This window comes from Macaca thibetana, chromosome 17, assembly GCF_024542745.1.
Source record: "Macaca thibetana thibetana isolate TM-01 chromosome 17, ASM2454274v1, whole genome shotgun sequence".
Taxonomy (NCBI): domain Eukaryota; kingdom Metazoa; phylum Chordata; class Mammalia; order Primates; family Cercopithecidae; genus Macaca; species Macaca thibetana.
The window spans coordinates 23,604,674-23,622,293 of record NC_065594.1 but is presented as its reverse complement, the minus strand read 5'-3'; the positions used below and the strand labels follow the sequence as shown (position 1 = coordinate 23,622,293).

At 38.7% G+C, this 17,620-nt stretch overlaps 1 protein-coding gene and 2 long non-coding RNA genes across 7 annotated transcripts in view; 1 reads left to right on the top strand and 2 right to left on the bottom strand.

Moving 5' to 3' along the window:
• LOC126940399 (uncharacterized) overlaps positions 1–17,620 on the bottom strand; it is a 117,735-nt gene that overhangs the window by 19,572 nt on the left and 80,543 nt on the right. The window lies entirely within an intron of this gene.
• GPALPP1 (GPALPP motifs containing 1) overlaps positions 1–17,620 on the bottom strand; it is a 49,922-nt gene that overhangs the window by 23,398 nt on the left and 8,904 nt on the right. For 4 of the 5 annotated variants that reach the window (XR_007720731.1, XM_050766216.1, XM_050766218.1 and 1 more), the window contains exons 2-4: positions 9,937–10,069; positions 8,062–8,178; positions 5,468–5,552 (exon numbers count right to left, since the gene is read on the bottom strand). Coding sequence is in view for 4 of the 5 variants with exons in the window: in XM_050766216.1 (XP_050622173.1) it covers positions 5,468–5,552; positions 8,062–8,178; positions 9,937–10,069 (335 nt within the window). In the remaining variant the exon portion in view is untranslated. Of the gene's footprint in view, positions 1–5,346; positions 5,401–5,467; positions 5,553–8,061; positions 8,179–9,936; positions 10,070–17,620 lie in introns of those variants that run through there. The other variant, XM_050766220.1, reaches the window with a different exon arrangement.
• LOC126940403 (uncharacterized) lies at positions 1,191–15,420 on the top strand. The gene is made up of 4 exons (XR_007720743.1): positions 1,191–1,455; positions 2,408–2,489; positions 13,438–13,582; positions 15,161–15,420. It is a non-coding gene; the product is annotated as an uncharacterized LOC126940403 (long non-coding RNA).

The window sequence follows — 17,620 nt, the reverse complement described above, 5'->3', positions numbered from 1 at the left end:
TTAGCTTTAAGTGTTTCTAGCTTATATCTACAATAGTAAGCTTTCTGATGTTACAGACATTATGTTAAACATATTTATAACCCACTACAGATATAAATATTTGGTGACGCAAAATGTTCAGATATAAAAGCTATAATGAAATTTTAAAACTATGAGACATGAAAACAGAACAAAACACTAACTCTAAGAGTCATGGCACCAATACAGTATTAGTGGAATAAGCTAATGATAGTCTCACTTCCATCTTAATATGAGATGGTTTCATAAAGGTGGAATTTCAGCATGTCCTGGTAGGATGATGCCTGCAATTTTTAGAAATAAGTATCACTTATGTTCAGGGGTAAATAAAAGCGGAGATGGAGAAGCAAACAGAAAATTAGGCCAAACACACTAAACTGAAAATCAGAAACAGAATAATATGCCCAATTCCTCTCTATGGGTATTAAATTATTTTGGTGTCCTGGATGAGTTATTTCTTTAAATAAAAAAATGTTGCACATTTTATCCAGAATTATGATAGAAATTAGGTACCCTATTGATTTATACTTTGGGCTGATTTTGTTGAAGGCCTCATTTGCCATTGTACTAGCCCTGTGACTTCAGGCATGTTATTTAACCTTTCTAAGCCCTGGTTTTCTCGTCTTTGACAAGAGAATTATAACAGCTTCTACCAATAACTATTGCCAAGAGAACCCTGCATTTTGTTTATCCTCTTTAAAGCCACACCCTTCTCAGGGAACTGGGACCTTCTCTAACACCTGGGGAAAAATATTGATAATTCTAGGCCAGTCACAAAAAAAAAGTATAACTATTGTATGGATGTGTTTACAAAATATTACAAAGCAGTCACTTTGGTCTTCTTCTTCTTGCTCAGCTGACTGGTTTAGGCATGGACACATGACACAATTCTTGGGAAATAAACACAAAAGGTCTATAGGAAACTGGTAGAGGTTTTCCTTCCTCTACAAAAGAGGCACAGGGAAAGGACCATTCCTCTTCTGTGTCTGGACACTGCTAGCTGCTTTTAAGTCTTAGAACTTTGGCAGGCTTCTTAGTATGATGAAGGCAGTCAGCCTAAGTCTTAGAACTTTGGCAGGCTTCTTGGTACAATGAGGGCGGAATTAACATACTGTTAATTCTCTTATAGAGCAGGAAGGTAGAAAAACTGGAGCCTTGGATGATATCATGAGGCAAATGAATTAATCAAGCTCGGAATCATCTTGCCTCTGGACCTCTTATTATGTATGAAACATATTTTCCTTATTTTGAGAATACAGAACATATATCACCAAGTAAATTAACCCATTTGCTAACTAAGTAGGTTAAGATAAAGTTCCATTTTGAGTTGGATTTTCTGTTATTTGTAGCTGAAGGCATTCAGTTGATACACTATCTCCCTGGATTGTTGTTTGGATTAAGTTAGGTTTATACTGCTGTTGCAGTGTCTGGCTTGTGGTAAGTGCTCAAGAAATGTCAAACATTAGTATTATTATGTCTTAATTTGGGGGTATATGCCGGGAATGAGGCTAAGAGAAGCCTATCTTTGAGAAACGAAAATCTCAAAACTGAAAAAGAAAGGTCTTTTGAAAAAGGTGCAATTAAAGGGAAATTATAAGTCAAACAATCAGAGCGAGAGTATTTCACACATGGACCTACAGTGTAATCTCTCTCAGCCTGACCCTCGCCTTCCACCAAAAGAAGCTAGGGAATGTAGAATGTGTACCACCTAGGAAATGATGTAAGCTATGCATTTGCTAACTAGGTAGGTTAGGACAAAATTCCAAGGGCGAATAATGCTGAATTATGCTACTCCTCTGAAAAATTTTTCCCCAATTTTTTATTTTGAAAAATTTTGAACCTATAAAAAAGTGCTAAGATGAGTACAATAAAGACCAATATGTCCTCACTCAGATTTACCAACTGAGTGGCACATGTCATTTTAACACATTCATTTTTTTGGTTTGTTTTCTGTCCCTCTCCCCATGAAATAGACACACACACGCTTTTATTCAGAACCATCTGAAAGTAGGTTACAGATAGTATGACAAGGCTCTAGGCAGAAGCAAATTTCCTTGCCACCTTCCTAGGGACAGTGGGTTACATTTCTCTAGTCCTCTAGTCCCCTTGTCCTCCTTTTACAGACACAGCAGAACTTTGAGGCTGCAGGCTTTATGTAGGGGGCTCAATTCAATCTCCTCTGGCTGAGTGAGCCAGAAGCCAAGGCTCCTGTTCCCAGATTCTCTGGGGTTTATGACTGGGTTCTCTAAAATGACTGTGGTTCCCTGCTGTGTAAACCTGTGTCTGGCTTTGAATTCCCTTCAATGTTGTTAGTATGTGTGGATTTTCCTTTCTTCCTTTTGAGCTTTGCTGTGTTTTAAACTGGTTGTTATTTTCTTTCTTCCCCTAGCACTCCTTTGTGTTCATGGCGGGGAATGCCTAGCCTGACGATGTCATCTCAGTCTTCCATATGGCTGGAAGTCCTTCCTCTGGTAATTTTTTCTTCAACACCCTTGTTAGAAAGGATTCCTCATACTTAGCCTAAATTCTTCAGTTATGCTCATGGCATCCATAGTGGAGGCAATAAGAACAATGGTAATAATGAGAGCTACTTTAAGTTGAATACCTACTGATGGTTTGGCTGTGTCCCCACCCAAATCTCATCTTGAATTGCAGTTCCCATAATCCCCAGGTGCCATGGGAGGGACCAGGTGGAGATCATTGAATCATGGGGTGGTTTCCCGCATCCTGTTCTTGTGAGAGTGAGTTTGTTCTCACAAGATCTGATGGTTTCATCAAGGGCTTCCCCCTTCGCTGGGCACTCACTCTTCTCCTTGGTGCCGCCACGTGAAGACGGACATGTTTGCTTCCCCTTCTGCCATGACTGTAGGTTTCCTGAGGCCTCCCCAGCCATGCTAAACTGTGAGTCAATTAAACCTCTTTCCTTATAAATTACCCAGTCTTGGGCATGTCTTTATTAGCAGTGTGAAAATGGACTAATACAACTACTACTCTGATTTAATCCTTGTAACAACCCTATGAGGTAAGTGTAATGACCTGCATGTTACTGATCATGAAGTTAAGTGTACCCAAGCTAGGCTCAATGCAAAGCTTCGAACAGCTCTTACCTACTTTCCTCACCTTCTCTCTCACCATTCTCCCTGCACTCTCCGTTCTAACCATATTGAACTTCTTTAACCCTAACTTTCATCCTCTCCACACTCTCTTTTGCCTTAAGCCATCTGCTCTCTCTGGAACAATGTTCCCTGCCTTCTTTGCTGAGCTAGTCCAATTAATCAAACTTCAGGTTAGTAGACATTCACTCAGATAAAGACCTTTATTTTTTATTTTTTTTTATTTTTGAGACAGGGTCTTGCTTTGTCACCCAGGCTGGAGTGCAGTGGCACGATCTCAGCTCACTGCAACCTCTACCTCCTGGATTCAAGCCATCCTCCACCTCAGCTCCCAGGTAGCTGGCACCACAGGCATGTGCCACCATGCCTTGCTAATTTTTTTTATTTTTGGTAGAGATGCGGTTTTGCTATGTTGCCCCAGGTGGTCTTGAACTCCTGAGCTCAAGCAATCCACCCGCCTTGGCTTCCCAAAGTGCTGGGATTATAGGCATGAACCACTGCGCCTGGCTGAAAAAGACTTTTTCTCATTTTCAGATTAGATTCCCCCATCATGGTTCCATTTATATTTTGTCTCATCTTTTGAATAATTCACAATGTTATATACTGATGTATGTATTCCCCACTATCTTGTAGGTGTGATGAGGGCAGGCACTGTGTTTGATTTATTCATTCATTCATTCAACAAATACTTCTGAATATCTACTATATATAAGGCACTGGTGATAAGATAAAAAAAAATCTCTGTTCTTATGGAGCCACATTCTAGTGGAAAGAGGCCAACAATAAACAAAAAGAAGCAGTAAAATTAATGGTTTCTTTGGTGGCAATAAATACTATGGGGAAAATTAAAGAAGGGAAGAGGAGGTTAGCATATTTTAATTTGGAGGCCAGAGATGATTTATTGGAAAGATAATATTCCAGCAAAAAAAACCAAAGGTCTAGGAGGTCAGCCACATAGATATGTAGGGGAAGACCATTTTGCATAGGCTTGGACAGCAGGCATAAAGGCTCAGAAGTAGGAGCTGGCCTGCTGTATTTGAGGAGGAACAGCAAGGAGCCCAGTGTGGTCACATCAAAGCAAAAGATAAAATCAGAGCACTAATGGAGGCCAGTATAGGGCCCTAAAAGGACTTTGGCTTTGACTTAGGGAGAGGAGGAGTAATTTGGTGGTTTTGAGTGTTAGTGACATGATCTGACTTCGATCTGCCTTTGTTTTATCTGGACCCCTTCAACTTTTGTGTTGAGAAGGGGTAGTAGAGGAGAAATGGCTACATAAAGCATGAAGACCAATAAAAGGGGTGAAATTTGATGGTCACTTGGACCAGGGTGGGAGCAGAAGTGGCTGAGTCCTGGATGTCTTGTGAAGATAGGAACAAACTAATTTGTTGACAGATTCACTTCTGTGACTATGTGCCTGCCACACTGCAGGTGTTCTACAAGCATGTGTTGAAAGAATAAGTAAATGACTCTGAAATTAATAATTTTAACCACTGCATTCATTATACATCCTTTGAGTAACAACCTCAGTGTAACTGTTGAATTCTTAGTGGAGATAAACAGGAGTCTCTGGAATATATGAATTCATATATAGGAAGGCACTGCAGTATAACAGACTGAACAAGTGATTTTTAGTCATAAGAACTGAGTTTGTGCCATGGGTTTGATCAGTAAAAATTGTGTAATCTTGGGTAAGGTACCCAATTTTTTTGGTCTTTAGAATTTGTAAGGTGCAGATAATATCTATTTCATGAAACTGTGGAGAAGATAAAATAAGGTCCACATATTGGGAAAACACATTACAAATTATAAAGTACTCTACAAATCTCAACTCTTGTTAAGGAGAGAAACAGCCTTTATACTTTACTCCAAAGTCATTTGGTCTATCTTTTCCTAAAATTACTTATCCACCAGTGTATTTTTTTATACACAGGTACTAGAGCTTGGTTAGGAGAAAGTAAATTTCAAGGTAAAGACCATTGTTAAAAAGGTCTTCAACCTTCTCTCCTCCAGCCCACATCACAATCATTTCTTAAACTTTTCTTCATGTTCCATCCTTCTAACACTTTAAAGCCCCCCTTCAAAGATAAGAAGCATGAATAGGTAACACCCCGTCAACCCTGTTATTTTCCTAACAGAATCTCAGGTTTTGAATAGCTTTTTATTTCATCTACTTATGTTACAATCTTAAATTAATCTGAATATAACTGAGTCTTACATTACAGTTGAGTCCAGTGATTGTAGTAACTGCATGCATAAAGTTTGGAGTTTGTTACAATACATCTTATCCTTTCAATGAAAACTTTCCAAACCTTAGAGTTGAAATGGGATGATGATACCTGTTGTCCTGGATCATCTCTGCCCTTGTCACTTTTCTGTGTAGATTTAATGAAACCAGGTGGCAGTGCAGGACCTATTATGGGCCTGAAAAATAAAATGTACTTTTATCATTCTCCCTGACTTTAAAAAGCAGTTTTCAGAACAAAAGTTCACAAAAATAATAAAGCCAGATAGTAACAAATGTTGAAAATAAGAATTTTATTTAACACTTTATTTTTACTAGTATTACCTAGTATCTTTCTGCTAGATGTCTTTTAAAAACCTAATTTTCACATTTGAATTTTCTACTTGTTAGTCAATAATTAGAGACCAAGCCAGTAATTCTCAATCTTTGTGACACTGGCATATGCACACTTCCTAAAAAGAACTATATTAAATAAAAATGGCAATGTTTTAAAAAAATTGTACTAAAATCTGTGATGGTCTTTTTTTATTTTGTGCCTTGGCTTTCCTTCAGTTTTGAGATTCACTGTCCAGTGAAAGATACCTTAGGGGCATTATAATTATGGTCAGAACTACCAAAGTAGAAATCGAGTTCTTCAAGGACATATATAGCATGTGCAGACAATGCCAGCAATCTGTGGTCTATATAACATGGCAGTATTAAAAATCTATCCATTGTTCTCACTTGATAATACAGTAATGATGTGGAACTGTAGAAGAATGCAGCTAGTTCATTAAGACACATAGAAAGGGAAAAAGGTACTGTGCTAACCACATTTCAAGCAGTGCATTGGTTTCCTTAAAACAATCCTGGTCAGTGTCAGTCACTCCACCTTTAAGATGAGCAAAATCATGTCCAAGATTAACACAATTAGTAAGTGGCTGAGCTAGAGTTCAGACCCTGGTCTACTTGATGTCAAAGTGCATTTTCTTTCCAGCTGCCCTACTGCCACATAATGAGGCAACTGTCATCACTTCAGAAGACAGACTTGCCTGAATACTGGGTCTTAAAAAGAGACAGCCTTACTTTATGAAGGAAAAAATTAAAAAGATAAAAATAAAAAATAAAAAAATACCCTCTTTCATACTTTTAAGATACTTCATCCTTGCTTTTGTACCAATGTTTTTTCCATAGTTGTCACTGTGCCAGTGTTACCAACCCAGATGGAAATGAAGTCCTAAGCTAAAATTTCCAGGTTGCACCATGTTCTATTAGAACCCCACAGACAGGCATCCTGGCAGGGGAAAAAACAGTACTGACAGTCAGAAACTCTGGGCTCCCATCCTGACCATTTAATAACCTCTTGTCTTGATTCATGAAACTTCTTTGAGCAGAACAATTTGCTTATGAGACAGGGAATTTTGGCACTGTTAAAAAGATAAAATTAGGTATCATTTATAAGCTATGAGTACAGCATAGATTTTTTCTGAGTACAATTTTTAGCAATCTACAAATGCAATTAAAACTTAACTTTCTGGCCTCAGGGGATTGGTGGTAATAAAATTACCAGTATATAAAATCTTAAAACACAGTAAAGGAATATAACCATGGCATGTTATGATACTATAAAAGGTTTATAACTCCAATATATAATGCCAGCTGTTTATTTTACACATGTATTTTATTATTGCCAAAATAATACTCTCAAGAAAAAAAATTGCTATACATTTAAGTAATGTGTTTTCTTAAAAGGAATGTTACATCCTAGAATGTTACAACTTTCTATAAAGGGCTAGACAGTAACTCTTAGGCTTTGAAAGCCACATGTGGCTCTCTGTGGCATATCTGTTGTCGTTTTTTTAGCTACTCTCAAAAATGTAAAAATCATTTTTAGTTTGGGGTCTGTAGACTGCCTATTCTGTATATCTAAAACAACCAAAGTTAATGGAAGTTAGGAGCTGCCAAATGTGATTATAAACTTTGAATATAAAATAAACAGCCTTTTCTGCTTGTTCTTGCATATTGGTATACAGTATTATGAAGTATAAACAATTTAACGTGCAATCTTATATTTGGCATTTAAAAATTTTACAATTCTGGGAAGAAGACAGGAATAAATATTTACTCTATACTTACTCTGTGCCAGGCTCCATATAAATTAAACACACACACACATACACACAAAGTCTAGGTATACAACTATGAAACCTCAATCATCAAAACAATTCTGTTAAGTACATGCTGTTATCCTAGCTTACAGATAACAAATTTGAGATTCAGAGAAGTTAGTCCAATTGTCTAATATGGCACATGGGGATTTGTTTCTTCTACTGATAAACAATTAAGAAAACAATTGAATTAAAAGTCAGAACATCAAGATTCTAGCCCCAGGTCTGCTACTACGTGTGTGTGACCTCATCTGTTTATAAAGTGGGGAGAGGGATGATCCACCCTGTTTACCACAAAACACTTTTGTGAATATCAAATAACAGATGTGGAAGTTTTCTGTAAACTATGAAAGTGTCATAAACATGTAAATAATTATTTTTATTATAGGAAACAACTTCTTTTCCCTATGAATGACCCATTTCAAAATGTTATATAAATATTTCAGTTAAAACATAATTTCAGACAATTCTTTAATTCATTAAAGATTCCTTAGTTAAAATATTTAAAGAAAGACTAGCCTAAAATATTACACATTATCACCTTGGAGGAGAATCATCCTGCTTTTTAAATCCAGGAGGAAGGGCTGGTCCAAAAAACCCATCATCATCATCATCATCATCATCATCATCATCCTTATCCTGATTTTTCCTCTGTTTTCTGAAAACACAGTAGTATAACTTTATGCATATATATCAAATTTTTTTCACAAAAACACACTTTAATTTTTTAATAAAAGCATTAAATCTAGTTGTATAAACACTGCAACAATAAATTAATCTTGCCAAATAAAAACTGGATACTATGATAGTTCTTTTTATTTTTATTTTTTTATTTTTTGAGAGGAACTCTTGCCCTGTTGGCCAGGCTGGAGTGCAGTGGTGTGATATTGGCTCACTGGAACCTCCCACTCCTAGGTCCAAGCAATTCTCCTGCCTCAGCCTCCCAGGTAGCTGGGATTACAGGCAAGTGCCACCACACCCAGTTAATTTTTGTATCTTTTTAGTAGAGACGGGGTTTCACCATGTTGGCCAGGCTGGTCTCAAACTCCTGACCTCAAGTGAGCTGCGCACGTTGGCCTTCCAAAGTGCTGGGATTACAGGTGTGAGCCACTGCACCCGGCCTATGACAACAGTTCATAACTAAGTCTTTTCCTGGAATTTATTTTTGGCCTAAAATACAGATTGGTTATTTCTTTACAGCAGTAATATATCACTATTCTATATTTTCTGTGGTATTAAAGATTTCCCTCAATGAAGTTTCAAAGTCTATTGGTCAGATGTTTCTAAGTAAAAAGTTTATGACTGTGACTTTTATTCTCATTTAAGGAAGGGGTTTAAGTTGCTATTTCCACCTGATAATATTTAAAATGAATTTTAAAAAAGCTTGTTACTCAATAATAAACAAAGATTTGACATCTCATTTACATAGACCCATAGTATTAAGGCTAGATTAGAAGAAAATCATTCAGCTGAGTGCGATGGCTCACGCCTGTAATCCCAGCACCTTGGGAGGCCGAGGCGGGCAGATCACTTGGGGTCAGGAGTTCAAGACCAGCCTGGTCAACATGGTGAAACTCTGTCTCTACTAAAAAATACAAAAATTAGCCAGGTATGGTGGCACATGCCTGTAGTTCCAGCTACTTGGAAGGCTGAGACAGGAGAATCACTTGAACTTAGGACAGAGGCTACAGTGAGCCGAGATCATGCCACCGGATTCCAGTCTGGGCTACAGAGCGAGACTTCGTCTCAAAAAAAAAAAAGAAAAAGAAGAAATCATTAGTTTATTTAAAGAAAACATATACCGCATATATAATTTTAAGAAGAAATTCTATGGTTTATGTGCCTACTTCATCACTTCAATGACATCTTAAGAAAAATCCTTTATGTAAGAATTTTATTGGCTGGTGTGGTGGCTCATGCTTATAATCCCAGCACTGTGAGGCTGAGGCAGGCAGATCACTTGAGTCCAGGAGTTTGAGACCAGCCTGAGCAACATGATGAAACCCCATCTCTACAAAAAATACCAAAAAAATCTACAAAAAATACAAAAATTTGCTGGGCGCCTGTGGTGTGGTCCCAGCTTCTCAGGAGACTGAGGTGGGAGGATCACTTGAGCTTGGAAGGCAGAGGCTGCAGTGAGCCAAGATCATGCCACTTCACCCCAGTGTGTGCCAGAGTGAGCCCCTGTCTCAGGAAAAAAAAATATATATTGAAATTCTAGATATCTCTATAGCTGCACCCTACTAGAATAAATTTCTTTGTAAAAGGTATAGTTCAGGATGAAGTGCCATACAAAATGATTTCTCCCTGTGCTGTATAAATGGAAATTTGATATCCCCTTATTAGTTATCTGTTCCAGCCAACTTATACTAGCTCTGAAGTTTGGTCTATCATTTAATTTAATTAAATGACTGACCTTGCAGTTGGACCAGTGTCATCTTCTTCAGATTCCTGATTTCCTTCTTCGTACAAAGAACTACTGTCTTCATCGCTGTCTGATGAATCTGAACTACTGCTTTTATAATTAGGGGGCAGAGCTGGTCCTGCAACTAAAGAAGATTTGTTGTTTGTCATCATTAGCCACTACTGTTTCAGTGAACCCTTCTAGCTGATATTTTTACTTTCTTTTCTGAAATAAACAGCACTGGCTGTCTATCATTTATTATTCGCTTTAATTTCACTTGCTGTTTTGTGTATGGTAGTTTTGTCTTTCCAGCTCTAGGAAGGCAGAAATTATGTCTTACACAATCTCTTTCATGACATTCATAAAAGCTTTGTTAATATCTGAACTTATAAACCCGAACTTATAGCAATAGCATGTAATTTCCTTGATAACGTGCAGTTTTTGCATTGGTTGGTGCACCTGCCAAAAACAAAAAACAAAAAAAAACGGCTTCATGATTTTTTTTTCTTACAGTTTAAGGTAGAATCACTACTTTAAAAAAAAAAAAAAAATCTTTCCTGGCATCCCCATATTTCTTGGTTAGTTTTCTTTTTGAGATGATTTTCCAAGCAGAAATAAAATTAGAGTCACTCTAAGTTTTACTGCTTGCCAACAGAGATACATGGAAGAGAATGAGGCTGCACTGTAATGGGGATGTTAGGGAGAGTGGTAAGGGTCTTCTAGGTCCATTTATCAGGATGACTTGCTCTCACTTTACATCTCAGCAAAATTACAAATTATTGCATGGTGTCACTGCAGTGTCATGATGTCACTGATGATGTCACACAGACACAACTGTCCAGGTTGATCCTAAATAGTGATGCTAAAAGGCTACTGTCATAGTTTCCAAGGTTGGATATTTATCAGACTCCCTAAATATATATATATATTTAAAGATTCATGGGCCCTTTTCTCAGATATTCTGACGCAGTTGGCCTGGAGGAGGGCCTGGAAACATGACTTTCCAAAGAGTATTCTGGGTATGCCATTCATTCAATATTATAATAATAGTAATATTTGTTGCTACAAAAACTTTAGTGTAATAAATAAAACAAATAACATGGTTTGAGTTCTCAGGTGTTATGAATTGTTTTAAGAGACATACACATTATTCTATTTAATTCCGATAACAATCCTATGAGGGAGGTATTATTTCTATTTTACAGATGAAGAAACTGAGGCAGAGAATTGTTAAGTGACTTGCCTAACTTCATACAACTAAAGAGTGGGGCTGGGATATGAACCCAGGAATCTGATTTCAAAGCCTGTATCCTTAACCACTATACTAGCCAATATTCAATAGTCAGCAACCATCCATCCAGCAACAGTTATTAAGTAAATACTTACAGAGAAACAAACATTAAAAGAATTAAGATCAATTCAGATATTGTAAGTGCTGCTATGAAAATAGGAAAAAGGTGACACTGTATATGTGGGAGAGTAATTTTAAAGACAGTGGTAAGGCAAAAATCTCTCTGAGAAAAAGACATTTGAGTGGAGACTTAAATGATGAGATGACAGGCACCATGGACAGAGGAACAGCCAGTGCAAAACTCCTATGGAGGGAGCAAGCCTGATGTGCTTGAGGGAGAAAAAGGCCAGTGTGGCTTAAGAAAAGCAAAATGACAAGCTCGAGTTGGATGGTATAGAGGGCCCAGACCCTATGCTTTGGAGTCAGACTCTGTGCTTTGAATTCCAGGTTGGCCACTTACTAGCTGTGTGATTTGGATAAGTTACTTAACCTTCCTATTACACTCTTGCTTTGTAAAATAAGGTTAATAATAGTTTCAACCTCACAGGACTGTTGTGAAGATTACATCAGTTAATATATGCAAAGCACCTAACAAAGTCTTTGGCATATAGCAAGTGCTCAATAAATGCTAGCTAGCATAGGCTATAATAAGGAGTTAGGACTTCCCTTTCCCTTTCCATTTTCTGTTCCCTTTCCCTAAGAGGCAAGATCTCACTGTGTTGTCCAGGTTGGAGGGCAGCGGCTATTCATGGGTGCGATCCCACTGCTGACCAGCATGAGAGTTTTCACATGCTTTGTTTCTGACCCGGGCTGGTTCACCCCTCCTTAGGGCAATCTGGTGGTCCTTCACTCCCGGAGGTCACCATACTGATGTTGAACTTAGCGTGGACACCAGATTGCATAGCGTACTATAGCCCAGAACTCCTGGACTCAAGTGATCCTCCTGCCTCAGCTTCCTGAGTACCTGGGACTACAGGCATGCACCACCACATCCAGCAGGAGTTTGGACTTTTAATTACAACAGGCAGTCATTGGGAGGTTGTGGGTCAGGAGAGACATGATACGAATTACCAAACAAACAAACAAACAAACTGTCTGCTTATGGACAATACACAAGAGAGATCAGCAACAGGGGATATGCATTAGAAAGCTGATAAAAAATGGTTTGGCCAGGTGCGGTGGCTCACACCTGTAATCCCAGCACTTTGGGAGGCCGAGGTGGGTGGATCACCCGAGGTCAGGAGTTCAGGACCAGCCTGGGCAACATGGTGAAACCCTGTCTCTACTAAAAATACAAAATTAGCTGGGCGTGGTGGCGTGCGTCTGTAATCCCAGCTACTTGGGAGGCTGAGGCAGGTGAATTGCTTGAACCCCGGCAGTGGAGGTTGCAGTGAGCCGAGATCACGCCATTGCACTCCAGCCTGGGCGACAGAGCGAGACTCCATCTAAAAAAAAAAAGAAGAAAAAAAAGGTATGATTTGCAACATACTCTGATGGAAGGGCAAAGAGGACTGCTAATGGTTTGGATGTTAGAGGTGAGAAGAAAAAAAAAGGAACCAAGGATAGGTCTTAGGTTTTGTGCCTGACGAGCTAGGCAGATGGATGGCAATGCTATTCTCTAATATGGAGAAGGCTGGGAAGAAAATAGGCTGCGAGGGGAGAGTTGAGAGTTTGTTTTTCACATTTTAAGTTTCATACAGCCTTAAAAATTTAGGTGATGCTATCAGTGGCACTTGGGCATACTAGGGTGTACAGGGTGTGTAAGTCCGTTCTCACGCTGCTATGAAGAAATACCTGAGACTGAATAATTTATAAAGGAAAGAGTTTTAATTGACCTACAGCTCAGCATGGTTGCAGAGGCCTCAGGAAACTTACAATTATGGTGGAAGGGGAAGCAAACACATCCTTCTTCACATGGCAGGAGGAAGGAGAAGTGTGGAGAGAAAGGGGGAAACTTGTAAAACTATCAGATCTCATGAGAACTCACTCACTATCACGAGAACAGCATGACGGTAACCACCACCATGATTCAATTACCTCCCACCAGGTCCCTCCCACAACATGCAGGGATTATGGAAACTACAATTCAAGATGAGATTTGGGTGGGGACACAGCCAAACATTATCACAGTATAAAGCTCAGGGGAGAAACTAAGGCTAGTTTTGGAATCACCAGCCTATTAAAAAATTTTTTTTCCTATCTCTCTTGGTGCATTACTATAGAACAGGTACATAACGTGCCTTAGAAAAGAATAACTAAGGCATGCTGCGTTACAGCAAGAAGAGGAAAACATCAAGCATCATGGATGGGATTCCTGTCTCCAACTGCTGTTTAGGGTTTCCTGAAGAAGACTTAATGTCTTAGTATGTAAGTGTTCCCCAATTATAAATAGAGACTATATGTGACCTCAAACCTCAATGAATAATGTGGCCCCATAGGAGTGATTGTCTCTTTTTTTCTTCTTGATTCTAAGTACATTAAAGAGGGAAGATATGTTTTTCCCTCTTCTGCTTCTTTCTCTTCTTATATATGACTGCTATCAATGTAATTTATCAATTGTATACTATCGGCCAATTTTGGATAGGTGTGTATCAAGAAAAAATTTTATTATTGTTTTATATATTTTAAGCAATTAGATGTGTAATATTGTCTAAATATGTGCTGTTCTTGGTATTATAACATACATACATACATTTTATTTATTTATGTATTCATTCATTCATTTATTTATTTAGTGATGGGGTCTTGCTCTGTTTCCTGGGTTAGAAAGCAGTGATCTGATTATGGCTCACTGTAACCTCGAACTCCTGGACTCAAGCGATCCTCCCATCTCAGCCTACTGCATGGCTAGGACTACAGGTGTCTGCCACCATGCACAGATAATTTTTAAATTTTATTTTATTTATTTTTTTAAGACCAGGGTCTTGCTATGTTGTCCAGCTTAGTCTTGAACTCTTGGCCTCAAGTGATCTTTCTGCCTTGGCCTCCCAAAGCACTGGGATTACAGGCATGAGCCACCACACCTGGTGCTATTACAACTAAAAAATTGCCTTGGATTTTTAAAGAAACAAATGGGTATACATTTTTTAAAAAGATAATAAGCAGATGAAGATAAAACTCATCTAAGAAAACCTGGCCTTTTAAAAATAATCACAGGAAAAATAGTATAAAAAAGTAACATTTAGCACATAGTACCATTAATTTCTATTTGAGTTGTGTCAAAATAAACAACTATTTCATCACGAAATGACAGAATACTGAGATGGCGATATAAAAAAGAAAAAAGAGGCCAGGCATGGTGGCTCATGCCTGTAATCCCAGCACTTTGGGAGGCCGTGGCAGGCGGATCATAAGGTCAAGAGATCGAGACCATCCTGGCCAACATGGTGAAACCCCGTCGGTACTAAAAATAAAAAAACTAGCCGGGCGTGGTGGCACGTGCTTGTAGTCCCAGCTACTCAGGAGGCTGAGGAAGGAGAATCACTTGAACCTAGGAGGCGGACGTTGCTGTCAGCCAAGATCATGCCACTGCACTCCAGCCTGGTGACAGAGCAAGACTCTGTCTCAAAAAAAAAAAAAAAGAAAAAAGAGAAGAATATTAAAAGTATCAGTCAGTATACATCACAATACAGACCTCCTAATAAAAGTAAGGACATGTCTGGCTTCACTTTTTTATAGATAGATATCCTTCTGAACTATGAATAATCTGAAAAAACTATTTTGGGAACATGTAATGAACTATTCCATATCTCTCCTAAAGCAGTGATGCTTGTCGTCATTAAGGAGGCTTTCCTATTGCAATGATAATTTTCCAAACAGATTATAAATTCCATGAGAACAGGAGTTATGCCTTCCTTATATTTCACTTTATTTCTCTTTTCATATCACACAGAATTACGCATACAAAAAAATGAAGTCAGTATAATATATAAAATCTCATTACAGATCAGCATTAACAGATGAACGTCTGCAATTGATTTTGATGACTAGGAATGCTAACTTGAACCCTGATGAAATGATATGTCACTTCCCCAAAACCAATTCTATTCTTCTCATTAGTAGACCTGTATTACAAAAAAAAATTATATGGTATTATGTTTTGGATTGCAACAATAAAATTTTGTGAAGTTTGCTTCCTTCTTGTTATACACATACTTTCACAACCATCTTGATTTTGCCTACTGACCTGCAAAGTCAAAAGTACAGTTGTCCCTCGGGAGATTGGTTCCAAGACCAGCTCCCCGGTTTGCAGCTACCAAAATCTGTGGCTATGGCCTTTGTTCCACATCCCTTGAATATTGTACTTTCAATCTAGAGTTGGTTGAACCTGAAGACTGAGAACCCACAGATCTACAGAGTCAACTATATTTACTATCTGGTCCTTTACAAGAAAAGTTTGCTGACCCCATGACATGGTTAAGTCATGCAAATATAAAGAAGGGGCAACCAACCCATCTTTTACAGGCAGTAGGCAGTTAACATCAAAGAATGTTTCCTAGAAGCAGTGATGTAGGGGTGGGACCTGAGTTAGCTGGGCAAAGAAGGTGGAGACTGGAGGAAGAGTAGTCCAGGCAGAAAGAAAAGCATCTACAAAAGCCTGAAAGCAAAAGTCACCACATTTAGAAAACTGAAAGGTGTTCAGGATGGTTGGAACCAAGAGAGGATAGAAAGAGCGGCCAAATGTTGCTGTGAGGTCAAGGAAGACTAGGACTGAAAAGGGAGCCTTGAATTGGTGAGAGTCTCAGTGGACTGGTGAGAGAAGAAATGCAATGGGTTAAGGAGAAAACGGAAGACCCAGAGATAGTAAGAAAGAAAAAGGAGCAGCTAGAGGAGGATATGAAGTAGAGTTTTCTTCAAAGATGGGAAAGATTTGAATGTTTTGGTTAAATGCTAAGGGCAGACGGCCCTAAGGACAGGGAAGGGAGTCAGAGTAAAAATGGAAGGATTAGCTTTAGAAGGAAGCAGTATACCTCTTCCATTGTTACCAAAGGGCAGACAAAAAGCTTGGCATGGATTCAGGGAAGTTTTTAGCTATAGTAACAGAAAATTGAGGAAGTTCTCTTATGATGGCATTTACTTGTTCAATGAAGTAGACAGAAAAATACAATTTTAGAAGACAGGGAAAGTTTTAAAAAGCCATGGTTGCAGATTGGGGAAGAGAAAGGAGGTGAAGCCTGTGAAGATTACTGGACAGACCTATGGACCCAGTTAGGGAACAGGCTAACTTTTAGCAGCATGAGTTCGTGGAGGCATGAGGTTTCTTCCAGCAGCACTAGGCAGCCTGGCTGGAGGCTCACAAAGGGTAAACACTTGCACTGATCCAGGGCTGGGCTTTCGTTAGACGGGTTTGGCAGAATACCCAATGGGATAAAGCAGTTGAGAGCACCAGCAAGCGAGTGGATGAATGGATGGACCGTGGCGTCTAACAGGAGTAGGGATGTAAGCACTCCTCTCAGATAGAAGTGCTTAAGGATAAAAGTACTTAGGGATGCAAGGCTCAATGAGGTTAAAAAACAAAAATAAAAAGCAAATGAAATGGGAGTAACCTGAGTGGGAACAATGAATGAATAAGGGGTTCTTGCTGAGAATGAGATCTGAATTTAAGTTTTTGGAGCTGGAGTAGGGTAGACTCCCTACTCCAGCTTCAAATGTAGGTGAAATTAGTGGAGGTGAAGGTCACTGCAGATAAGGAGACTCGAGTTAGAGTCAAAATGGCCAAGGCTCCACTCAGCTTCCAAAGAACAGAATATGGAGTCTCTTGAGAAAATATTTGCACCCCAGGGTTTCTAATGACATGACTTCAGGGTCATTTCCCAGCAGTCAATTTTCAGAGTATTCAAATGAAGTTAACTTGTTCCATCTCAGACCTGTGTGCTCCCTCTCTCCTCTTTACTCTGGTCATGCTTGTCAGATCTTTCTGGGACAGCAGAATGTGAGGAACACAGGGCAGATATCAGACTGGATTCAGGAATCCTCACTTGAAGGTAATCCTGACACCTGCTACAACATGGATGAACCTTAAGGACATTATGCTAAGCCAGTCCAAATAAAAGGACATTATGCTAAGCCAGTCCAAATAAAAGGACATTATGCTAAGCCAGTCCAAATAAAAGTCCAAATAAGCCAGTCCAAAAAAAAAAAAAAAAAAAAAGACAAATACTGTATGATTCCACTCAAATGATGTACTTAGAGTAGTCAAATTCGTAGAGACGGAAAATAGAACAGTGCTTGTCAGGAGCTGGAGGGGGGAATGAGGAGTTATTGCTTAATGAGTACAGAGTTTCTTTCTGTTTTATAAGATGAAAAGAGATGTGGATATGGTGGTAATAGTTGCTCAACCATCTGAATATATTTAATGCCACTGAACTGTACATTTAAAGATGGTTAAGATGGTAAATTTCATGT